This window comes from Bombus flavifrons, chromosome 3 (genome assembly GCF_040668555.2).
Source record: "Bombus flavifrons isolate JBK064 chromosome 3, iyBomFlav1_principal, whole genome shotgun sequence".
Lineage (NCBI taxonomy): Eukaryota > Metazoa > Arthropoda > Insecta > Hymenoptera > Apidae > Bombus > Bombus flavifrons.
In genome coordinates this window covers 8,060,630-8,087,975 of record NC_138444.1, presented here as the reverse complement: position 1 = coordinate 8,087,975, position 27,346 = coordinate 8,060,630, and the positions used below count along the sequence as shown (strand labels likewise).

General features: G+C 36.7%; 1 protein-coding gene across 2 annotated transcripts in view; it reads right to left on the bottom strand.

The window, feature by feature from the left end:
• The window catches only part of LOC138178384 (uncharacterized), a 30,772-nt gene extending 4,025 nt beyond the window's left edge, over positions 1 to 26,747 (bottom strand). The window contains exons 1-7 of one of the 2 annotated variants that reach the window (XR_011172687.1): positions 24,296 to 26,747; positions 22,962 to 23,630; positions 20,854 to 20,957; positions 18,471 to 18,647; positions 17,816 to 17,998; positions 17,084 to 17,266; positions 16,107 to 16,557 (exon numbers count right to left, since the gene is read on the bottom strand). Coding sequence is in view for 1 of the 2 variants with exons in the window: in XM_069110183.1 (XP_068966284.1) it covers positions 17,084 to 17,266; positions 17,816 to 17,998; positions 18,471 to 18,647; positions 20,854 to 20,957; positions 22,962 to 23,380 (1,066 nt within the window). In the remaining variant the exon portion in view is untranslated. The remainder of the gene's footprint in view (positions 1 to 16,106; positions 16,558 to 17,083; positions 17,267 to 17,815; positions 17,999 to 18,470; positions 18,648 to 20,853; positions 20,958 to 22,961; positions 23,631 to 24,295) is intronic. The other variant, XM_069110183.1, reaches the window with a different exon arrangement.
• Positions 26,748 to 27,346: the final 599 nt, after the last annotated feature.

Here is a 27,346-nt window from a genome sequence, read left to right as displayed (position 1 = left end):
TACGTAACATTTGACCAGCGAAAATAAATGTGCAAATATCTTATTCAAACAGCGTAGATATAAATCTTTTAAGGGTACGCGACACACAGTTTAAGCAAACATAAAGATAAAAATGATACGGAATTATCGCAGAGATGTTGACACGGGCACAGAAAAGTGATTAATAAACAAGTGACTAATAATGAAACTTGAAACACGAGGATGTCACGAGGGCCTCAGAACTTCGTTGACAGTTTAGAGTTTCCTCAAACTCCGAGAGAACTAGAGTTTGTCAAACTCCGTACAACAAAATATTTCGGAAACTTTCTTAATCATCGACTCTTCTATTCGAGAAAGGGAATCAAGTAAAAACTAAAAGGTCAATTTTTTTGCTGTACACGATATAAAACTCACTGAGAATTATTAGAACAAACAAACTTTCTGATCGAAACCAATCAAACTTTTATATATTGCTACCAGAGCAACAAATCACTTAATTACAGCTCTATCTATAGTTCGTCTTCGTTCTATTTCGTACTGCAAAAATTTACATACATCTTTTATTCCTCTCTAATCCTATTACGTTCCTTGAATCATTTTTTCTTCAATTGTTTTGTATTTTTCTATTTTTTAACGAACCATTACAGTTATAATATACGTATGATATCTCGTTTCAATTTTATATATAAAGATTTTTCGTAAAAAAAAAAATGTATAAATCGCCAGTCTCTTTCCGTTGTTTTTGCAGAAAAAGGAAAAGAGAAACGCAACGTATATTCGTTTCCAACAAAAAAGAATGCTCTGAAAAATTTCCAATGTTTCTACGTGTATATCGCGAACAGTAATAACACGGTTCGTCCGAGATGGTGCAATTATGTACGAATAAATTCTTTTTCTCCTGAAGAGCGTACGTTTTATGATGGCGATTCGTTGGAAGGTTCGCCGCGAAAGACAAACGGCCAGCTCTCGAAAACGGCTTCTGTTTTTAGAGGCGGAGAGAACCGCGCCCTCGAGTACGCTCCCCCGATAATATCGAAGCCACGTTAGAATGGCCAAGCCTTGTAAAACACGTTTACGATCCAGTCGATCACCGTTTCTTTCCTCTAGAAACACACGCTCATGGATGCTTTCGGCCACGAAGAATTAGCATCCGCGGCCTGGGATTTATATCTCGCTGACGAAACGCAAATTGCACGTTTTACCATATGTTGCAGGAAAGAAACACGATCAACGAGAACTAGAAATCTCTTCTACCAGGTTAAAGCTAATATCTTCGCAACCAAGATTTTATAAAGACTTCACGTAACTCGATATTTTTCCACAAAACAGGAAGTTTCAAAATAGCAAACATAGTATGTGGTACATATTTCACCTTTGAATTAATCGAAAATAATCGATTACCTTGGAGTAGTACAGAATCCTAATTTAGAATAGTTGATTGCCGAACTTCAAACACCTAATATAGCATAGTTGATCAGCAAGCTCTGAATAGCAAGAAGTCCTTGAAATTGTTAAAGGTCACGCAAGAAACGCTTTCAGTGTATGTACACAGTGAAACGCGAACAATCGAGAATTATTCGATGGTATTCTGGAGAAATAGCTGACCAGATTGGCAAAACAGCCACAGTTTCACGCAATACTTTCCCCGTCTTTCGCTCGCTTCGTTGTTCCAGAGAGTAAATTCAATGTTCACTATAAATAACGTTTATGCGTTTGCACGAAACATTCGTCCTTATCGAACCGTAACGAAAACGCGACTTTACGAGCACGAGCAGAAGCACGATAAGCAATTATTATATTGTTTTATCCAAATGAAGTGAACAATATTTCGAGAGGCACTGATGCCGATTACAGACTGAACGACCAATGAATGATTCAGCCACGTTCAACGGTGACCTTACTCTTTTTCGAAAGTTCCGTATTGGCTATGAAACTGTCGATAATTTCGAACTTTACTGTTGAGATAACGTCTGCAACAGATGGCATGGAAAAATACGGGAGGTATATGTACATAACATTAAAATTTGGTATTTCTCGTTTCAATTTCTTTATATTTATCAGTTATATTGTTTCGTACAATGATATGAACTGATTTTTTTCTCGATATTAGATTCAGGTATTGATTAAATCCAGAATTTATAGAATGAATATCATTTTTTAACGATAGCTCTAACGAAATCTGGAGTTACAATAGTAGTATAGTATAGTATAACCGTGGCTAAAATGGAATATTTTCCAAGCAAAGGAGTGAAGCGAGAAGAATCGCGAATAAAAATTTCTATTCACGTCATTTAACATCGGTTGATAGAATCGGTTGTGATTTAATTTTTACAAATTTAGTGTCATGAAATTGTAAGATACAGAATCTGTGCGAACACATGTGCGGAATGACGAATAATGTTGTTCGAATTATTGACGAAAGCATGTCGTAGATATGCAAATCAAATAGAAATTTGTAAGGATAGTTTGAGGTGACATTTGAAAAAATGTGTATCTAAAATACTTTTATATTTTATTTTCAAATGAATAACTCAATTAACAAAATTTCTGGACTATTAAGTAATCTTTAGAATGTTTTGTCTGCTTTTTCTCTTTAAATACACGAGGCTCCGCGAGTCGCATTTCTATTCTAAGTGACTATGGAAATAAATTTTCATATTTCGCGTGATTCTCGGAAAGAAAGCAATATATTGTTGTAGTTCAAAGGAATTCGGTTTATTGAACTGTTATGTGATCGCGAACTCGTTTGAGTTCCGCGACGTCTTATGATTTAATGATTCAACGAAATAAGAGAATGTAAAGCCGTGGATTGCAAAGTCCACTTGGAGGCATAGTCACGATCAGCAAAAAGTGAGGAAGTAACAGCAGGAGAATGATTAAATCCGTACTATATCCGCATTTAAATAATTAGTGTCTATTAGAACTATAAACTCATACATGGAATAGAATATAAGAACCTTACACATCGAAATAAATGACTAACAAATTATTTTTTGTTGTTGTGAGTGAAGTATTCTTACAACTCAGTATGTTGTCAACAATTTCAATGTCACGAACATCGCCTTTTTATTTAATCTTGGAATTAAACCTGTGTTTTTTTCCTACTTGTCAAGATTTTGAAAATATTACTCGTCATAATATTGAAATATTACAAACATCAAAATTTTAATAATTATATATTTGGCTTTCATAAAATTCCCTCAATTTATCAGCTACTTTTGAATCTAGTAGATTTTTTAGTTTTCAATTATGTCGTATCAAAATCTTCCTTTTTATTCAAACACTGATGTTTCTCCCTTGCGATCTAGAAAATATTTTCCTTAAAGATATTTAATTTAATTTAACGTTCTTCTCGTTGAAATCGAAAGGGATATGGAAATTAGGTAATGGAGAGCTTCAACATATTACATTTAATTCGAACGGTATCGCAACAATTCTTAATTAAAAGATATGAATGCGTCCTTATCCGGGGTAATTTGTCGATGATCAAACTTCTCCGCTCGAACATCGATTGACCCAATTACATTGATTTTATGCTACCGCTACTATCGATCGTGTTATGGTCATCGTATTTATCCGCAGTTAATTAAGACATTATACGTACCAACATTAAAACAGTCGTGTGTTTAAAATTTATATCATTTAAAACAATCTGTATATATCATCGAATGAAATGATTTATTATTGTAAAGGTGAAACGAACTCGTTTCTATCTTATAGTCAACTATCGATTGTTGTCTTTCAAATGATATACTCTTTGATATTGTACTTAACTTTATCAATTTCGAAAATTTCTATATCACATTTTATCGAAAGCCGATCAGAATCATTTGTCAACAAGCAATTGGGCACATTCGTGTCAATACAAGATCATCGACGAGTTATCGACAAAATCGTGGCATCAGATCATCAAATTCTGTCATCCTGTTTTGCCTTGTCTCCTCTGTCGTGTCATGCACCAATGCACAATTCGATTACTGATACTGCATGAAAAAAGAAATGGACACGATTGCATGAAACTCGAACGATCCGTTTATCGCAGTTCAATACGGGAAGACTCTGATGAAACGATGATCTGACATGGGTTATCGGCGCTTCGTTTCACAGTAATCGTTTTATTTTTTCGATCCACGACGGAACCACGCGTCGTTCACGTTCCCGTTTTTCAAACGAGGAAGTGGTATTTAGCGAGAAATCGCGGAAAATCGTTAAATGGTATGCTTGTCGCGAGACTTTTGGTGCATCATATTGTAAATTTATAAAATTATTAAGTGGCGTAATAAGATGTATGCATTAGTTTGTTATATTATCTCTGCAAATCGATTAAGTAACTTATTTATCAAATCTCAGTTCATTCTGATACTTTTATAAGAAAATACCGATATATACATACGTCTGTATTGTCATATCCTTTAAATCAGTAAATGATTAGTCACAAAAGGATTTTCAACTAGCGAAATAATTAATATTCCAATATTAATATTATTTATTAATATTTATTATATAATTATTATATAAGAATATTAATATTATTAATATTAATATTATTTATTTTTTTTTTCTCTTCCAATCGAATTCTATATTTATGTAATTACAAACAGATAATTGTAGTAATTATTAACAATATTATATAAGTATTCATATTGCTTTGATGTTTCCTGTGATATCAGATTTTATTTTTGAGCGGCTGAGATGAAAGGCAACCGTGAATAATATCCATGTTACGAAGATTGATAGCGTAATGGCGTATGAAAGGTATATAAAATAAGAACGATGAAACGAAGTTTTGATTTCGTATTATTGAATGATGACAAGTAAGATTAGGTGCAAATATTTTTATAAAACAATATCCTGTTCTCACGTTAAAGTGAAATATATAACAGTACACAACAATTGCTTAGAAAATTTAACTGATTACCTTGAATTAAAAATGTAAGAAAAACTTAATATTATTTAAGATATCGATGAACGTCCTTCCTGATGTTCTACGAAATTATTACCACTTCTCCTTTTATTTCATTACATTAAATTTGGCTAAATTTTATTAGATAAATTAATAAATATGATCAGGGGAATGAATAGGAAGTGCAATTAATCCTTTGTGTTTGACATAAACGAGATAAACTAATTGAATCTCTCACAAGTGGACCATATGATGTATTGCTGACTTTCTGTTTCAAAATACATAGTTCGTCAAATCGACTAATTTTCAATAATTCCTCAAACAGTAAACAACACTACTGGTAGGAAGGATATCAACCGAGTCGTTGGTATTCCTTTTTATAGCCACAATATTTAAAAAACAGAATTTAATAAATACAAATATAAAAAAAGAATTGCAAATGAAATGTTGCATTAACGTTAGTCCTTAACGAGTAAATCAAAATTTCCATCCAATAAACAGGGTCCAGAAAAATGGAATTCCTTACAGTACTTTGAATCAGAAGATAAATCAGTGTGCTTAATAAAATTTCACAATATGTCTTGCAAACTATACCTGTTCAATCAGCGGATACATTTCATGAAAAGGCAAATTGATTCTTGTCACTGACTACCGATCGAAACTTTCAATAGGACCGATTAAAGCGATTCGGAGATAGTTCGAAACACGAGTTTCAGTAAATTTTCATCCATTGACTAGGTTCTTCGAGGCACTGGAACGGACTGAAACGGGTGCGTTTCAAGTACTCCAATGAAGGGTCTCTTCAGTGGTCGTACAATGAGCCACAATTGTCGCTAACCCTCTAACTTAGTTAATCCTTGAGAGCGACCTACCGGACGAGATGCACTTATGGACCCGAATGTTCCCTCGAGTGAGACGCAAAATCGTTTCAGAGAACAGCACGATCGTGACCAGCTCCTCTTATGGACAAATCTTCAAGGATCAATTAAAAGGAAGGCTACACGTCATACTGGATAAAGAAATAAACTTGAGAGATTATGTTATAATGGAAGTAATCACAAAAGACTCTGATATAAATATAGAATTAATTCAATAAAATTCACTATCTATTTATGTAATTATTATATTGTATTATTATATTATTATAGTTTGTATAGATTGTATTAAAAATTCGACTACTATTCACGGTAAAAATATGTAAGTTTGAAATATGAAAATTCGAATGTCACAAGGGTTAATAAGGAAAAACGAGCCCACGAGAGTTATTGACAAAATAAGTTACGGCAGGATACTTTCTTTTGAAAGTAAGAATCAAATCTTTTTGTTCTTGTGAAACATTCTTGTCAAACTTTGTAACGGGCAGAATATGTTTATAACGTTGGAAAGGAAACGCTTGTGGTTTCGCGCTTAGACATTTATCAACTTACAAAGAAAGTTTCTGAAACTTGGCTCCTCGTTTTACGGTTATCTTGTGCGAAACTGTATGAAGGATAGCAAATCTTGTGTAAAAATTGAACAACATGAAAATGAAATGGAATATGAAATTAATATCGACGAGTGTTGAACAAAATGGAGAAGAACGATAACAATTGATATCAGAGCTTTCGTAGAGATTCCAGCAATAGTTAAAAAGTTTAGATGGCTTTAAAGTTTAATCGCTTGTACCTAAAGTTAGCAACCTAGTTTCGCATACTTCCTAGTTACCGCGAAAAATTAATAGCTCTCGTGCTGGTCACACGAATGTTGTTCTTCGCTATTTTGACGTCTTACAGCTCAACTTTCGGCGATTCTAGCCGCACACGTGCGTGGATTGTTCAATTAAACGACTTCGCTTTCACGATGGAGAAAACAGTTTGATCAAATTGCTCGAATATATCATCCATAACAAATGGAAGATGCAGTCAAGTGTTATGTTTGTAAAATATTCCCTGTTTACTATCATAAGGAATTCGTTACAATTTTCTAAATCACGAAAATTTATCACGCAGAATAAATGTATAACTCGATTAATTACAAAATGTGACCAAAGTGAACTTTTCGCGACTGACGTGAAATACGAGATGAAATCCAAATTCTTAATACCTTGATCTATATCACCGTGATTTTCAATCCGTTATTATTCGAGTTGCATCTCTTCGAAGAAAAAGCTTACGTCATTCTTAATTCTATCTATAATTCTCTAGAATTATATCCCGTTCCTCTCTCGGGAATGAAGATTCAAATTGCAATCCATTGACGTACCTCAGCCTCTTGCCAGCTGAAAATTTTCTCCACTTTTTTCTACAACCCTCAATAGCGAGAATCGAGCCGAATCGATCGTCACTCGTGACGTAAAATGAAGAAGAATCGTTCTGGTCGCAATAGGGGTAGGGGGGATGTCAATTGATATACGAGAATAGACGAATTTATGATCGGAAGTTTGATACTGCGTCATATTATTCGCCTAATTTTAGACCTGAGTACAAAGGCCATGGAAAGCTGTCTGCAGGATATGTGTACAAATTCAGACGGTGCGGAAGAGCGGGGAATTTAGAACGAGTCTCGATACGTTGCATCAGTCACGTATACTACGTGCCGTAGGAGAAGGTTGGAGAATACTGAAAGAAAAAGGCAGCAATTGATCATGTGCGCGTAAGAGACTGATGGAAATCGTCGATAAAAGGCGTGTCCAGAAACAATGTCGGAGGAAAAGCTTCCTTTCTGGTCGATAAGACGAGCACAAGGTGAACTCGTGAACTTAGTTTCGTTCTTCTTTTTTCGCTCGTCAATAACTGAATGCAATTTGAGATAAAGTTGCGTAGACTCTATTGTAGAGAATAGAAGTCGAAATAGAGTGACGATCTTAACGAACAATTGGCCATTCGCGATACATCGTGAAATTATATAACATGAAGACGGACAATTTTTCTGTTGAGTCAAGTAAAATTATTGGAGACGGTCAAACGAAATTTCTATAGATTATGTGCAATGTCAGCTGAAAATTATTCAGGACAAAATGGTTAGATCTTTCTAACAACGGCTAACGTAAAATCGAGCCTCGTTTAATTATCATACAGAAATATGTTTCACTTAAAATATTGTTTTTTTTTCTCTTAAATATACCTGTTAGCTTTCTTTTTTAATGTTTGAATATACGTAGGATAATGACGTAATCAACATCATTTCAGATACGATCATGTTTTGTCCGAATACAAACACGTTCACGTGATTCTGTGTGATAATGTTCATCGCAGATCTTGTATACGGTATAAATAATTTGATTAATATGACCGCTGCATGGACTTTGTTAACGTGCGAGGCATGTCAACTTCGGAAGCGGCGTTCAGCGGTTTAATGAAGCGAAACAAACTGATGCAACATTTCTCATTTTCGTTACTTGCAAGCGATGATCGCTGAAAGAAATGACTGTTCTCCGTCAGATTATTTGATTTTACCAACTATTTCTCCGTCTATCTTTCCTGCTTAATTTTTTGATATCAATGTCACCAAGTTAAAACCAGTTATTCGATTCAAGTTGTTCCAATAATTTGTAAGAGTGTAAGAATGATTTGTATATGTCTCTGATTATATCTACAATAATCTACTATCAATCAATGGAAAAACAAACCGTTATGTAACTAACAGATAAAGAATGAGATTCTCAGTTGATTTTTCGAACAATACGGTTGTTAGACCAATTTTTCAATTAAATTGTTAATGAATAACGTTGTGCACTGTACTGACAAATCACAAAATAAAATTAGATATCTCGTCATCGTTCGTTTGAAGATATGATATAAATCTATTAACCGGGTCATTCTTTAATCAGAAAATCCTATAATTACGAAATTTAAGGTTAATAGAGACAAATCAGTTTCAGATAGATCGATTTCTTCTAAATATACATACGACGTAATTTAGTTTATACAGAAATGTAATAATACGCTGAAAAGTCTCTATGAATAAAAGAAATATTATTATATTCAAAAAATTAAAAATCTTAGTAATCAGATAACTGGTTTTTCTCGGTTAACACATTAAAAGCTAGCAATTTTGTTACTTTCGACGAATGGTCGCAGTTATAAATGAGATTTAACGCACAGTATCTCCAGGACACTCACTTATTAAATTCCTGAAGGTGTCTGCGAATATTCGTATCATGGTGAAGCAATCGGCAAGAAGCTCGTTCGTCGATCCTCTCTTATACCCGAATTCGTGTATGGCCGCGCGCTGTCAGCTGCTAGACACCACCATAACGCGTTCCTGTACGACACTTTGGTTAAACGGATAGCTTCTGCTCACTCTTCGAACTGTACTACTATAGTATCAGTGAGCTCGTGTTTAAACCACTCTGGCTTGGAGTCTTTCCCCAAAGCCTCTCCTCTCTCTTGTCTCTGTCTTTTATTTCACGATCTTTCTCTTTCTCTATATTTTTTCCCTATTTTTCCTTCTTGTCGCTATATATTTATTTCTATTTTATATATATCACAGTTTCCTATCGCTCTTAAAAAATGATGGGTCGTGTCAAACGACTGTCTATTAAATTATTTTTATTTTTATCACACTCGGAACACGATCACAATTGGTAGTAAATTACCGTTTATCATTAAATTATTTTACTGTTCACTCTATGTAAAATCATGAATTTACAAATGTTTCAAGGAGTCTGAACGGAAGACTTCCGGTGTTCCCAATCGATCAAGTCATTTTAAGTCGACTGGGTAAACAGGAAATTCATAGGTAAGCAACGAACCTAGTCGATATCGAAGATCGATTCCTTCGGAACAGTTAGTCGCTCAGGAGGCCAAGTTTCATTCCGCCCGCGCCACGAACGGCGACACTCGAGACTTCTCGAATAAGATAAATAATTCGAGATGTAACTTCTCCGTTGAATGAATTACATACTTCGAGGAGGCGGTGTATTTACTTGAGTTTGTTCTTTTCCTTATATACGAATGAGTAACAACACCGGTTATAACACTTCTCTTTATAACACGACTTCTCGATTATTTTTAATGGAAGTTAATGAAAGTTAAGATACCAAGCTTGTATCGGAGATTAGCTGTTATTTGCGATTAGTTCTCCAGAAGTTGGAAAGCAACGTGAGTCGTAGAGAAAAGACACAATCGTTTCTCGCCATAGTCCCGATAAGCGGCTTGTAGAAGACGCACGGAGCAGTAGGGACAAACTGAGCAAGATCGCCGCTATTCCATCGGTTTTATCATCAGCGAGAAACGCGTGGCGTGACGGGACGGTGCGGTGCGATGCCTTCATTCGTTCACAACTACGATGCTCTTTGACCCCGGGTCGAGCTGCGAGTAGAAAAAGAAGCGGATATACATTGGAAAAAAAATGAACGAAGAAAATTGTACTTGTTATCCCTTATCACTTGTCTTCGTGAACCAATGCATTTTTCTTTGTATTCAGCACCTCACCATCTGACGCTACACCTCCCACCATTTTGGAACCACTTTAGAGCGTACGAAATGCGCGACCTCCTACAAGGTCCAGGAATTCTGATTGCTTTTCAATCCTATGGTTTGATCGGGGAATTATATTTATGTAATGGTCTTAATGATAGAACAAACAGTTTCTAACGTATTTAAACGTACTGTACATAAGTAATTATGATTAAAGGTATATGATGAAAATAAAACAGATGTATATAATCACATTTCAGATTTAGTTAGAGTTTCAAACAAGTTAATATTAGTTACGCTAATGGAATCTATATGTTTTCAATAACTGCAAAAAAGAAAAAATGAAACTGATAATGTTAAAGGCATTTGATTATGTTTTTATAAAGCCTTAGGAATATCAATTAAGAACCAATCAAAAATATGTTTAAAGAAGCTCGTCCAAGCACATTGTTTAAATTAATCAATTATAAAATAACATAACATAATTGACTAAAAAATTATAAATATGTAACTCGTACAGGGCATCAGGAACGATATACACGATCCTGAGTTAACGACGCCACATGGCCTATCCTTATCCCCTCTTTCCTGGAATACACATTCGTCAATCTTTGTATACATGAGAACTGTTTTTGGATACATGTACCGTATACATACTCTTTTCTCGTCAAGAAAACTCTAATTTTCTTTAGAACTCTTTTACACTCTGTTCCCTAGAAATCTAGTAATTCTTATCAAAATCAATTTCTTAAAACAACTTTCCTTTTAAATTCCTTCTATAAAATTATCTATTACCTATAATGATGTTAAAAAACGTTTCTATTTTAATCGTGGAATTAACTCGTAATATTAGTGCAATTACTTTTTTGCGCGACGATAAATTTTGTGTGATTTTTGCGGTACGTATGTTTGCTGTGGTTAAAAAGCGACCTTGTTTCGCGATAAATACGTTGCGTCAATTGGCACATCTGCTCGGGAAATTCGAAGGAAGAGAAAGATCGTGGTTACAGAAAAAAAGAGAGAGACAGTTATTAAAAGAGAAGTAAAAAGGAGAGATGAGTCGTGCACAACGGTGCAAGTTTTCCTTCGATTCCGTTGCACGAACCTCTCCTCTCTGTTATGTATAATACACGGTGTTTTTACGTTGTCTTTTTACGTTTACTGTGCAGCGTGTTTCTTTTTCCTCGTAACCTTGTAACGTATATATAGCATACAATGTGCACGAGCAGAAGGCATTCTGTGTCGTCATAAGAAAATTTGCAATACCTGCTTTTAATGTGTGTACTTGTGTGTCGTTTTTATGGTAGATCGTCTGATTAAAGTTGTCCTATTTTATTGATCTTTCCCTTTAAATTTCTCTTGGTCACGGATTCTTCCGTAAAGTACAGATTTAGATCGAATCCTGTCCGTTGTTATTCTGGATCAGATTTCCGATGTTTAATTTGCACCGAACAAAGTAAATATATCCAATGTTTTTCCAAATACAGAAAGCATGGAACGTAATTATGGCGTCCTCAAAAGTAAACGCGTTCTTTCACAGGCACGCCTTTCTCCTATTTAAACTATTTTCGTACCACGCATCAAATTCAAGGACTGATTTTCGATTGAACTCTGTTCAGCCTTAATTTACTCTCGGTAGACTCTCTGGCTCTGCTTGACGATCATCCTCAAAAATACGCCCTCAAAAATACCTTCCCTCGAAATACATTACTAGATTCGAGCAAATTATTGTTCGTGGTTTCGATTGGAATCTGATTTATCTTTAGTTAGTTCTGTTTCTATAATTTAAGAATCCCTTGAAAACTCCTTTTAATCATTGAATTCCTCTTTATATTTATTTTTCTAGTAAATATAACTTGCATTTAGTTTCGATACAATATTTTTACGAATATTTTTTATCGATTCTTAAACGGGCTGATTGAAAGTACAGACAATTTCCTGAAACGATACCAAGCTTGATAGAACGTTTCAGTATCAATCAAAATATTACTTGACTTTCCCCGCAACTGGTTTCTTTTCTTTTCTCTTTTCGGTAATGAAACGAGAGCGTCAAAAGAGCGATAGAGATCGAAGCGGATTAAATTCGTGCCATAAACGATATTCTTCTCGGTCGAGGCAGGCTGTCCAACTCCATCAGAGTAAAGCCAGCCTAAACTAGCTGAGTAGACCGTACAAGCCGCGATTCAGTTTCTCAAACGGTTCTTTTTCTTTCCTCCGCTTGACCTGGGCTTGAATACTCTTTCACCGATAAATTAGATAGCAAAGATCACGTCGCTCCTCTTTTCCTATATAGTGTATCAAGCCCTCCAAGTGAATTCTCTTTTCCTGGCGCGTTCGATCCGAGATGCAATATATTCGATATATCGAATAGAAGAAACCGAAGCCAGGCTTCGAACGAAGCTATATAACCAATCGGAGTGACACATACACCGTGGGCCTTTGAACCGGCTTGTTTTATTCCATCGACTTCCCTTCGAATTGCGAGAAACTCTCCGTCGTCCAGAAACGCGACGGGCAGGATTCCGTGCTGATCTCCCTTGGAATCGGGCGTCCAGAGCGTCTGTTTCTTTTCTCCTCACGATATCGCGCGTGCGTCGTTGAGCGTAATCGCGAGGCGTGCGTACGTAAACGTGAAAGACGGTGACACGAGCTCTCCATTGATAAAAAGCAAGAGGCGATAAGACGGCAAGAGTCGCGTGGTTCTACTATCAGAAACTCCGACGACGACTGGACACGAACCTTCCCTACTTCAGAGAAACCTCATCGTGGTGAGGGTAGAGAGATAGAGATAGAAACACTAGTGAACCTGGTGGGGGAATAAACAGGGGCAACCGTTATCCCCACCACGATATTCCTTTCCTACCACCACCCACGCGAATTCTGTTCAGGATGAAACAAGCTGTCCTCTTTCAATTCGATCACCTTTCCTATCGCGACCATTGCATGACGTTCCTTCGATATTACTTCTTTTTTATGGTTGAGCTGCATAACCTGGCGTTTCTTTTCTGTTCAATAATTCCTTTATTTGTACATATACATTTCTTAGTATTTCTATATTGGGGATTTCTATTGGATTTTCAGAAAATTTTGTTTTGGATTAAGTTATTTGCTTGTAAGTCTTTCCTAGAATTTATGTAAGTATTGTTGTTAAATCATTTCTGATAAAATGCATATATCGGAAAATATAAATGAGATTCTATTTATAATTTATTGCACGCTCGATAAGTCAGCTGGTTAAACTTTGAAACGCGAACTGTAGAAAATAATTTGTATGTATTATACTAGCGTGGTATCAAGCGTTAGTTGACGTCTCATTCATATTAATTACGTTAATGTCTGTTCAAAATTCTAAATCGCCTGAAAACATAATATCATATTTCCATTCGTTATTAATTTTGTAATGCTTTTTACTACTATTAATAGTTATAAATAAAAAATATTTATAATTACATATTGATTACAAAACTGAGATATTTTTCATTACATAATCTTTCTCTTTATTTTCTAAATCATCAAATGTATTTTATTTTGGATCAAAACAAGCCATCGATTACAATTAAGGATCTAAAGTTGCATAAACTGAATTAATAGATCTTCCAATTCGCCTTTTCGAAGTTCAATTTAGTCTCAGCTGCTGAGTGAACATGTGCAACCCAATGTTTTATTTTGTCGACTCTAAAATTATCTCCGCGCGGTAGGAGACAGAAGTAGTGGGGAGGCGATAGGGGTGATCACCCCTTCCACTTTCATCGCTGTCTCCCCTACTCTTCGTTCTTCCCCACCAGCACGACGAGTAGAAACTGCCACCTTTTCACGTTTCACGTTCGTGTAACCACACTACTAACCAAAACTGCATATACCTTAAATTATGCATTCGTTTCGAATGTATGCAGATGTGATACACGCGAACGTGTGTCCGTATAGCTGTATCGCAGGAAATTTCGAAAGTTCTTTCCCTCGCCGGAACGATATAGGCAACGGAAAATTGACACGCTGACTGTTTGCGCGGGAATATACCGATAACTTGAATTGATTTTTAGAACCTAATTAAAATACTCGATTATTTCGTAAATGAAATACTAATATCAATATATCTTTCCGTTCTACCTTTGAGTTAGAATATATATTTCTGGAATTCACTGCCAAAGTGGAAAGAGACCGTACTCATCAGCATATGACCTGGAGAAGCAAATCTATAGACAATACACTCATTGTCTTTCGACTAGAAGGTTCTTTCCTTCAAATTCTACCAAAAACAGTAGGCATTTTAATTTCTATCCCAGCAACTCGCCTCGAGCGAGTTTCAAATACAAACGTACGCGATACTAAACTACTTAGCTATTATCCTTCCATTTCCTTTCTCCGATCTATAGAATACCTCATTAATGGCCTTCCATGAATGCTTTCACTGTTCTAACAAAAAAAAAGGAGATCGATTCTACTGCTAACAATCTTCTCCTTGGAAATTCAATCACCGTTACGGTATACAAGCCACTTGGCCTCGTTCTATTGCTTTTAAATTCCAAGTTTCTCGTATAAGAAAGATAATAATCTCGCGGACATTTTCTTATGGTTGGTAAAAGCCTGCGCGCGAAAATTTTTCGATATTCTCACGAAAGGAAACTCCTTCCGGGCCCGACGAAGTTATTATCGACGTGAATAGAGGGCCGCACAAAAGAACATTGGACAGACACATTCTTCCCGATCCCCTTTGTTCGAGAGCCGTGAAAAGCTACCGAAAAGGTTCAGACAATCTTTTTTTACACGCAGAACTTTTCTTTTAGCTCGCAGCTGTTCAACAGCGAACTTGCTCTCATTCAGCGGCGACCAGCCGAATTAACGGTAGTGTATCGTCACTGAGATCGGTCGATTTTCGGGAGGAAGCCGTGTCGGGTCGATAACGCGTGCGCCAAGCACGCGATTACGAAAAGTTTCAGATAGAAGGTAAATATCAATGTTTATACAACCGTTAGTGTTGATGATAAAAGGCTAGAGCAGACTGAAGTCCTTTTTCGTTTTATAAAAAGTTATATCAGGAATAAAATATTTCAATCCGAGAAATCTAGGGATTTAGACAATTTGGATAATTAGTAAAAATGAAAATCTAGAATTTTAGATCTGAAATTCTGAGAATTTAGGAAGTATAAAATCAAATTTTATTTTTAACTAAGTTTAGATAAATTGATATAAATACATCACTGTGATTTTCAACCCGTTATTTTATCTATAAAACGAAGACCGAAGAATGGATGAACATACATAATTATTTAATAGAGAATTCCATATTTCTACAAGCATGTGTAATACGATTCTCAAATTTATGGCGACGTCAGCAGAAGTGTAAATTTGAAGAGGTTTACTCGAGAATAAGGAGGTGTCTCGTCAGCGAGAGAACATGAGGGTAATAATTAATAATCCGCTGAACGCATCACGTTTTAAAGACCCGGTTGGCAGCGTGAAGAAAGACCTGGGGTGCCGTTAATTAATTCGCATTTCCGCTCGGCTACGAAAGTTCGAGCGGAAGATGGATCTGATCCCGCGTATACATATAGCATCTTTTATTCACTCGAACGCGAAATTTTGGTTTGCTGTCAATCGCGAGAAACGAAAATAGGAAAATAAAAACGATAGCAAAGAAATACGGATAGGTCTTTGGACGTTGATTTATTGTATCGGAGTGTGCTTTATCATTGGGTTTATGTTTTTTGCTCGTAACTCGCAGTTTCCGGGAAACGATAAATAATTTCTACAAGATACGCCGTTAAACAAAGTTAAAAAAACACGATAAAAGGTATCTATTCTATTAAATTTTACTAAAAAATTACCTGCTAGTGTTGAAATGACGTAGAAATGGTTGAATGCGTGTTACTCTCTTCTTCGTTGTCGTTTCGCAAATATCAGTGTTTCCAGATCGATATCACTGGTCAATCGAGCAACGATGAATTGAGTGAAAATATAATTCGACCGAAAAACACGATCGAGTTTGTTCGCACAGGAAATTGGTTTTCAAGCGATTTTTTCGAGGAGACACGTGGCGTCGAGACGACTGGCGTCGTTACGTGCGCGACGCTACCGATGTATGGTGCCTTCACGAATACTTCTCCGCCCTAAGATTCTTTCCCTCCGTCTTTTTCTTTCTTCCCGCCCCGTCTCCCGCGCACCGTCAACCCCTCTTCCTATGTCCCCGCCGTTCACCACGATATCCCCCACCACAGGCTTCACCTTTCGAAAGCAATGGGCAGCCATGGGTTCCCGGGAGGCCCGTGAGGGACGTAGCTAGCGATTCGAGCGCCATGACCGCCATAAATTGTTCATATTTTCTTTACGAAGGCATTAACATCGGCTTATTGTTTGGTCAATAGTGGATATTGGTAAATGGAAGATGATTCGATATTTTCTCAGAGGTAAAAATTATGTTGGAATTGGTTTACAGTTTACATAGTTTAAACTGTTATGAAAAGTACAAACAAAATTGTTGTCGATCTTATCCTACATGTTTTTCTTTTAACTAATAATTTAGTGGAATTAGGTATAATATATATATATAATTATGAGAAATTTGTAGATAATTCTCTAGTGGCTTTTTAAGTCGACGTCCTGATTAAATTCTGATATTAATTAAGATGTGTTACTAGGGGATGATTCAATTTCCATGAACCACATATAATATTAAACTCTTAAATTATGCAATATATAGAAAATATTTGCATATAGTTAGCTAGATGTATCGCATTAATTTCCTATGTTAACGGTATGCTACATGCAAGCAAAGATACGTTGATAAGAAGGGAATCGCGGTTACCTATGCAACTCGGCATGTTGATGACACTCTCATTCCACTTGCCGTTCTTGCACTCCAGTATCCTTGTTCTTTCTTTGCTGTCAGGGAATACGGTGCCGAATTTGCACAAGAAGGTTTTCGTAGTCAAAGTACCATTCAATACGTAACTTCCGTTGGGTGCTGAGACATCTGGACAGGCTAGCACTAAAACATTTATTATCACCAATCTATAGAGTTGCTGTCTCTAGTCATCGTGTCAAATGATAATTAATTGATACGTTAACATCTTGACGGCTATGTTTTATGATTTTAATCATGTACTGTTATTGTATTTATATTATTTATGTAGCTGAACGCAAACATGGAGATTATACTCTATACAAGATTGCTGTAGTAATTGACAACGGATGAGCGTAAAATTATACGATGCAAGTAAACATTTCCAGACGGTAAATAATACATTTCAATGAAGGACTCTGTATTTAGAATTTCGATAATATGTATGATAATATAAACCATACTAAAATATAGTACTTAATGAAGAACAAAGATCAGTCAAGCAAAACGCGAAGGTAGCCAGACACGTGTCAACAAGTAGACTCGTCAATATTATTTCTGGATGAGAGATTCCTTGCGTAATTGTGAACGTTTATACGTATCACGTTCCATCCTTCTCAGAGAGGTTTGATTTCAAGCAAAAAGAAAATAGGTAAAAGAAGCACATTACCGTTGTGCTCATAAGGTTAGACCGACCTTGATATTGCAAGAAGAATCCTCGTGCCGTGTATAGCTTCTTCGTGGCGACAAGGTCGAGGGTGACTACATTCGAATTTGAGATGACCTTGACGCCAGCCGCGGTACCGCAATTCTCGAACAACGTTTTTCCTTTTTCTCGCACCCTTAGAATGTCTACGCAACTTCCATCCGATTCAGGCTCTGAAACAGTTAGAACATTTTATTGCTCATATTTTTCACCATCCTTTATCCAAATACAAGCTTATATTTTTAATTATCTTCTTTCGTTATTTATATTATAAAAAATATTGCAGTAACATTGTGCAGAACAATACATAATAATTTAACGGAAACAATTTTTCCACAGTTCTTTTTTCAGTTTCAATCCCTAATCTAAATTTGAAATTTAGTTTCTTCATACGAATCCCAAATAAAACAGAAAAGAAGATTAAAAGATTAAATTTCACAGATATAAAGCTTATATCTCAAGCACGTATTTTGATCTTCTTAAATGCCGATTAAATACTAATGCGTTCTCGAAACTCGTTTATTTCCCTTGGCAAAATATATCGTCACGGCTCGTGATTTCGTAATCAATTCCATACAAGATCCATACGAGTTAATCGGAGGGTCAGAAGAGTAGCGAGGGAAGCTCATTGGGATCGATACTCACCCCGGATATTCAGGTCGTGGAGCGTCAGGACTATCCTGTGCCCAGGAGCCGACCTGAAAGTCCAGCCGCACGTATTTTCACCGAGGTAGTAAAGCGGATAACCCGGTGAATTTATGAAACCACCCTCGCCAGGGACCACCTTCAGCTCCTCGTTGCAATATTTCTTCACGGCAGCCTCTGAAACAACCGCCAAAAATCGTATAAATTCAAGCTGATATATCTAAAGAAGAAAAGAAAAACTGAACAACATACTGTCGATGTATGTACAACCATATGTATTCCTTTTTTACGATTTAGTTATTTCACCGAGGGTGGAAAGAAAATTAAGTTTCTTCCCTAATATACGAACGAGGAAGGAAAGCTTTAACACGAGAAAATCCTACTTTCTCCCGTTCGATTCGACTCAATTGAATTGCCAGCCACCAACCATCCAGCTTCTGGGACCATTGTTAGTTATAGAGACACGAAATGACGACACTTTTACCGGCAGAAGGACGCGGATCAACATCTGCATTCGTTTCGGTCCATTTGTCGATTTTGAGTGTGACTCTGGCCACCATTGTGCGACGTTTGGTCTGACCGAGGGTGTCCTTGCCCCACTTTTCAACGGAGGGGCGAACCGACCGGAGAATATCTACACCTGGAGGGGGTTGATACCGGTTGTAGGGCGTCGAAGGGGTGGCCTGGCCCTTCCCACCTTTTCCACCGTGAAGAAGGTGCTCGTTGTCCCGTAATTTCGTTCTTTTCGAGCTTTTATTCTTTCGAAGGGTAAAATTGCTGTTTTATCGAACTAGAAGATTCACGTCTTCGCGTTGAAGGTGTGAATTACGTGACATGTATTTTTGACATGGGGTCTAGTTTTTGTAATGAGCGTTTCTGTCGTGAATTGTGATTTTATAAGCAGCAATCTTTTTACTGTTGTACTGTAGTAGTGTTAGTGTAGTAATGGAGACGAAGCGCGTATATTATTCTTTGTGTGTTAGGAGTAATTTATGACGCAGAAACACGACCGTGTAACTTTATCTTTCGATCATGAAACCATAGATTCTTTTATGACACAGTTAATGTGCAGCTTATTTATCTTCCAACTTTTTCTCTTGCAAGTGATCGTCCACATCTGCATCAGCTGCTATAATAGGTCATTAGAAATTCGTTGACGGTTGAAAATAGTTTATTTATAGTAGTTTGTTTATAACTTGTTTATAGTATTAAGAGTAATAGTGGTAAATTTGTTGCAGTGTAGGATAAAATGGTTCATAGTAATTTTGACGATATATGCAACAGTACATAAGTAATGCAAAGAATGTTTAATTTACTGTAACTTAACCATAACTAAAAGCTACGTTTCCAGGTGTATTTGATTCTGATATAAAAAATTCTAGTTTTTTATTTTTAAGAATTGTTGATGCTTTTACCGTATATAATACTATTGTAGCTAATCGTGGAAGGATCGTTATAAAGTTGAAGTAGAAAGCTGGTACGATTGAAAAGGTGCTCAACGACTGTAATATGCGAGGGATACAAGGACCTTCGTTCTGTACTCAATGATCCTTTTTCGCGTATATTACGAATTCAGGGTACGCGCAGTTGCATAGAAACGTGGGATTAGCGTGTCCTTCAGGAATTTCTACCTTTTGTCGCGCGCCACATGCCATTCATTATGAGACGTTGTCATGTTCCAAGCGGATTGTTGGCTACTATGAAACTTTTGGGTGAAAGTTTTAATCTTTTGAAATCGAAGGTTGGAATTGTATTGAATGCATCACGTGTTTTGTATAAGTCTCGGAATGTTTTAGAAAATTATAGGAAACGGTACGCGACGTTGAAAAGAAATAAAAGGGAAATTTATTTTAGCACAAATGCACGAATTTTATTTATTGACAAGTTTTATACGACCTTGAAGAAAAGGAAAATTTGTCTACATACGTAACTTTTGGTGAGAAATTACATCATACAAAAATGAGAAAATTGAGAAACTTTTACTCAGGTAAGCAGAATATTTTCTTATTATAAATGACTTAGAAATTAATTTTCACGAAGTTCGTGGATAACAAATGGTTTTGAAAGATACAAAAAAATGAACGTATCGTACGTGACATAGCATTCATTCTTTAGCTTCCATCTAAAGATGGTATATTTTTCTGGATTATCAAGATTGAAGATTATCGATTGAACGTGACTGACAATCGATTGTCTATGTTCTATGAGCAGGAAGGTAATATACACGTGAGAAACAGAAACCGGAATGCAGGTGCTTCCTGCTTCTCGTGCGATAAGTTCTATAGAGCTATTCAGAGCGTGGAGATATTACATATTACTTTGAAAGGATTATTGCTTTGTTCATGCCTATGTATGTGTTAATTTAATTTTTGGAAGTACTTACCAGGAATGCACGCGTACTTTAACTGCAAAGTGGCAGGATTCCAGTAAACAGCGCCTGGTTGTTCGGTGGTGAGGTTGTAACGACAATGTTTTTGTCCGGAACATCTAAAATATGAAAACAAAAATCTTTCGTTAAAAAATATATTTCGTCTAAACATACGTTCATGTCTAAACTCTTCGAATTATGAATTCAAGATCTGAAATTTCAAATTAAGATTTTTTTCAAATTCTCAAATTTATATTCCTTATTTCAACTTTAGAAATATTCAAATCCCAAATTCTATATTAAAATTTCTCTTTTCTTCCTGTAGTATTTTCTTGCTGTATTAATATCCGGAGAAATGCACCGAATTTATCAAATATTATCGCGGATCAACGGATCAGGAAGTTCAATTTCGCAATTTCAAACACGCATGCCAATAAATATCCGTACTGCAAACGGCGCAGCGCAGATTGTATCGATTTCTCGGTGCAGTGTCGTCTATTAAATAAGCGACGTCGGTCATTAGGGGGTGTGTACCGGGTGTCAAAAGCGCGAGCAGCCTGCGTTTGACCGGACAAAGGAGAAATCGCGATTGTTTTCAGATCGAGATGATTGTTGCGCAGGGGATCGAAAGCGGCCTGGCTGCATGAAACAATGGCCATATAGGGTCGATTCTCACCCCTTTTACCCTTGGAGGTGATCTACCCTCTCTTTTTGTTGATTTTATCGCTTCGTTCCCCTTTGCCGGAAATAAAAGGGAAATAACGTTTCATGCGCCACCCACGCGAGGAATCCCTTTGAATTTTTCAGCGTTGCTAACCTTTTCGGCTCGCGACTCTTTCATCGTCACGTTTCCGATATCAAAATGAGTTTGAAGCGCGTTCACTCGAAATGAGTGATATTTCATTCTAAAGTAAAACGTTTTATAGTGCGATGCTTGACAGATTTTTCATGAAAATAGCAGAGAAATTTGTGACTGTGTATTCAAGCGTTTTTTAAGTGTCCGATGAATGGTCCCATACTGGGAGTTTCTCTAATTGTAAAAGAACATTCTTTAAATTATTTGAAATGTTTACATATTCGTTCAAAATGGCACTCCTGCAATGAAATAAGCAATGACAAAATCAGTTGGCGAATGAGAAGACACCGGAAACTCGAACCTAAAGAGAAAGATAGGGTAGTATGCTCCCTCTAGTTCGTGGCTGCAACCCCTTATTTAGAAAGTTCATCGAGCTGTGCTCCTGACGCGCGATGTACTCTCCTGGAAACGATTTCTCCTTCGTCGGGCATCGAACGTCGCTCAAAAGGCAATTAAAACTTCACGTACGCTTTACTGGCGCACATCAAACGGCAATTTTGCGTGCCGAGATTTCGTTCCACCCTTGAAAACACGCTTCCCCCGTGGCACATACGATTACAAAGAAGAAAATTTCAAGGAGAGAGAGAGGGGGGAGCAGAGGAAGAAAAAAAACTGTTTCTTGCAAAAGTAGAGTGGAGACCTGTCTAAGTCTGCTGCTACTTCTGGCGAGTCTATGCGTACGAAAATACCTACTTCTCTCAATCATATGAATTGAATTTATACTTCTACCTGGAGAAAAATTGTTTCTATAGCTACTCTGTATTTACGTGGCAGGAATGACTTGCTAGTTCTGTGGTTTACAGTCCAGTAACCTAACCCAAACCGAATATTCTTTGCTCCTTCCTTTCTTTGCGGATGCCTAGTGGGTGACTCGTATTACCGGAGACGGTTATATTGTATGGAAATGCGATGAAAAGCGAAAGCAGTGGCTTGTAGTGAACCCACAAAACTTCAGAATACACGATCTCGAGCTACATCGATCAATGTTGATACCGAGAAATCAGGAATTTATTTCTTCTGCACCTTCACTCGTTTACTTCATTTCCTCATAATTAAACTACGTTGTGTAAATAAATTTATATTCTTATGGATATAGCTAAAGAAATAATCATAATTCAAAATGTTCAAAGATGCAATATTCGAATTCTTTCGGATCTTTTTGAATACTTTCATCTATTAGAAAATCGTGTAAATACGTAAATAAGGGTATCACAAAAACATATACAGAGTAAAAGTTAATTTACACATAACAAACTACATGACATACCTCCTGTTCAATGACTGCCTAATATCTACCACCCTGAATTGTTCATCCTCAATATCATCGATATAATTTCCCTTCAGCTCTTTCTTCTTGAACGACATACTGCTACCTCGAGTCCTGTACATTTTCTTCTCCATCAACTTCTGTACATCGTATCCGCAAGCGTGCGTAAGATTCGACAGATACTCCGCTTCCAGGACGAAGATGAACGCCTTGAGAGACCTGCAGGTCAGTCGAACAGCACCATGCGAGCAATAATCTTCCTGGACCACTTCCATGTAACCACCCGCTAACCTGACGCTTGTCAGAGTCTTGGCGAATGGCGTGTGTGTGCTCGCGAGTAAACTTTTCGTCAACGAGCATCTTGTCACCATCATCAACAGCAACAGAAGACTCGTCAGGGTCGTTGCTCCTGGCGCCATGGTCGTTGATCATCACAGAGGTCGAAGTAGTCCTCCTTCACTGTCGAGATGATCTTAAAATTAGCCTCCTCGAGACGGCGAAGGAATCAAGTGCGTCGATAACGTGGACTAATTTCCTTCTGTTTCTTGTTTCTGCCTCTGATATGACCAGCCAGCGGCTCTTTTGCTCCTCGAAACCGCGCTCGGACACTCGAGGACCACTTTATGGCTCGGGTCAACGACACTCTTTTCTGTTTTCTTTCCGTCGAGCCTGTGAGAAACATAGAACAAAGTGTGAAGGGTGTGGGAAGAAGCTTTAGGGCGGAATGTAGGCTGAATTCTGGTGGAACGAGGCTCTAGAGAATGTTACATAGAAGTGGTGCAGAGATAAATAGTAGCAAGTAGTTTTTTTTACCCTGAGAAATTCTTATTCCGCTTTGCAAATTCTGTGAACCCCTTTTGACACTGTACAGGGTGTCTCAGAATTAAATGACATCTTTTCTCGTAGTCGTTTGCGACAGAATGTAAATTAGTTACAAAATTACAAATAGAAAAACCTAGGACGATCGTTTATCAGTCGTAGTTCACTCTAAAAAGCAAATTTTATCCGTCATAAACAAGTTATTATCTATATATTTTTGAGTGGTGGTATATATTCTGCTCATTGTTTTTCCTTTTTTTCAACAAAATGACAGATAATGATCTTTCTTTGACTTTAATAAATTTGTTCCCGGCTACGTTAAATTAATTAACCTACTCGCATCTACCATCTGTACAAACATGTCCAATTCAGTATCACATAAAAAGAAGTTCTTTCTAATCTTCTAAATCTTATCCACAAGCTATACATTAATCTCCATTAGCTACACACTGCTCTATCTACAATCCTCACTACTCTTATCGTAAAAGTAAGATTGATTTACAAGTAGAACTTACTAGTGACGTCTAGAGCTGTTATTCTGCCTCCTGTTTATCGAAGCCGATACATTTTCAAAGGATTCTCGTGGGAATGCGGCCAGTAAGTCGGATAAGTCTGGGAAGACTGAAGAGGTACGATTATTTCTCGATGAAGATCGTAGCTCTCTTTTATTTTCGGCCCCCGTGCTCGCCTCCTGGTATCTCCAGGTTTGTTGCCACAACGAAGACACACACCCTGGTGCACGATTAATCGGCCATGGCCAAGTACTAGGTTTCTACACAACGCTGTATGCTCATCGTCCAAGGACACGGATTAGGATAGTATCGGGAAAACGCGTTCGATTTTCAGTCATAAACTCTTGTACGTTTTGTTTGATATCGATCGACCGCTAAATATTTAGTATACGTATATTTCGTCTATTTTTCTAGGATTATCTTTTCCTTCTTTTCTTTAAATTTTAGAATTCTCTTAGAGAATTTTCTTCTGATTAATGTAAAGTAGAAAATTTCCCCCTTGCGGTGAGATAGAAAATTCTAGTTTAGAGCAAATGTTTTTTTTTAATTTTAATATGGAAATTAGTCATTTAGGGATGAAATAGAAAATTCTGCTCAATTAAGAGATTTTCGAGGAGTTTGACTATTCTTCAAATGGCACTCTGTGTATTTGAAAAGCTGTTTGTGTGATTCAGCGAAATATTTTGGATAGCGAAGATCTGGATAATTGAAGATTGTTATATTTATGCTGTTGGTCAGTTTCGAAGTGAATGACGTTGTTTCTGTTTTATTTTGGGAACGTGCTGATGATGTTAGAATGGTTCTGGAAGACCGAACCGAATGCTGGACTATTTTTGAATTGGTACTACTCGATATCACTCTAAGCTCTTAAATCTTCTTCGAAGTAGTTCGTAAACATTCAGGAGTTCCTTTGGTAAATTCTTAGATTTTATACTCCGATGTGCATTATCAGTCTGTCAGATATTGACGTCAACGAAAGAAATCTTACTTACGATATTTATTCAAATCCTTTGGGAGTTGCTTTACAAGAATACACCGACAGATATTTTATTCGTTAAATATTTTCTTTGTTCCGTATATTTCTTGTAAGAAAATATATTAGTAATTTGCTTTCATATATTCTATAAATTCCTCTCAAAAATACGATATCCAATTCTCCAATTTCTTTTTTCTTTCTTTCTTTTTTTTTAGTTCTTTTTGAACGAATTATTTTTGCCAATTGATTTTTATAGAACCACAACCAATTTGTTAATTATTTAAAAAATTTTCCTACATACAATTTTTCAATGAACAATCGTCCAAAGGCGCAGATCGATCAATCAAAGACTGGCATCGATCTCGTTTTTCTAATTTCGATTTATCAGCCACTGTCGACCAACATTCGCTGTTCTTTTTTCGCTATCACCAGCAGTCTTTCCATCTTAAAGAAATACATTCTGCATTCACCTATTGCCAACAATTTCCCTTTTAATATCAATGAACCACATGGCGAATTATAGTTCTTGATAATGTTAAATCATCCTTCCTTTTATCCTAATCATCTCGCCGATATTGGAGTGGCATAAATTTTCACTACGCAATACTATCTAGCATTGCAACAGGCAGAAGAAGTTTCCAAAGCTCTGTCGGCACGTTTCGTCGCGATAAATCAGTGCGAAAAGCTGCTGGAGCCATTCATCAAAATCCCAGTACGCTCTTTCGCTATCTCTGCCTCGCAGTCCACATGATAACTTCGCGCCGCACCAAAGAAATTCAAAAAATCACCTTACGTATCCTCGAAACTCGTGAGAGATAAAGCAACAGCATCTGATTCATGAACACTCTTCTCACAGTTCGTTTTTTCCACTCAAAGATCACAGATGATAAACGACGCGTCTTACCGAATGTAAAAACTGGGTCTGAAAAAGTTGGGTGAAAAGTTCGAACGAACGCTACGACACTTAGAATTCTTCAACTTCCGCTTATTTTGTATTTTCCACATTTTATATGTTTATTTTAAATATTTTATTTTATATATTACATTTTTCACATGTATATTCTATTACACACGTTCTTTATTTTCATACTTCAGTTATCCTCTGCAATGAGAAAAATCCAGTAAAACACCAAGTTTAATTTTACACATAAATCACAGGGTCGGTTGAGGCGAAAAAAAGGAAGAAACAAAAAGTTGAAGTAAGTTGATGGTGTTTGTCGTAATGAACGAGATGTTTTCGTGTTTCTATGGATAATCGAAGTCCGCTGTGCTTTCGATTTGTCGTCGATCGAGGGAAAAAACTTGGATAGCCGCGTGTAAACGAATAAAACGAACGCGGTGTTTGGCGTCGTGCCCGACACTGAAGAAACACACGCACCGAAGAGGCCCGCTCCTGTCGACCATTCGTCGTCGTGTGCTACGAAGCAGCGTGTACTGTCAGTCCGTTCTCTAACATTGACAGCCTAAACTGCGAATCCTATGAGCCATTGGCGTCCATGCTACCCCCGGAAGTCGGCGTCCCCCGCCAGCTTGCCACTCGAAGCTGTTAGTAAGTGTCGTCGGGTTGAAAATGATTAAAAGTTTAAAGATGGAGAACTTAACGAAAATTCAAAAAGTTCCAAGCGATGTAACGTTGGCGGACGGTTGAATTATTTTATACAAATTTATCATCAGGCTGTTTAAATAAATATATCTCATATATGTTGTATTATATATATTATATTATATATTTAGAGCAAATGTTTGGAACTGTTACTCTACTTCTTGGATAAGACGTCTTGTCTAGTATTTTTCATTTTTAAAATATGTCGAAGTATTTGAAATCTTCCGTGTTTTCTTTAATCCTTTAAATACGGTTCTAAGTTATCTCATAAAAGTAGTATGAAATAACAATTGCGTGCTTTAGATCGAAGAAAAACGAAGATGACTAAAAGATAAAAACAAACTATTTTAAGCAAGATGGGCAGATTACGTGTTACATAGAAGAATTCATATGAGAATTTTGCAATCTTAGGAAAGCTTCCGATCGAAAATTTTATTGAAGTAAAGTATATTAGTTTGTGACAGTAAATATAATA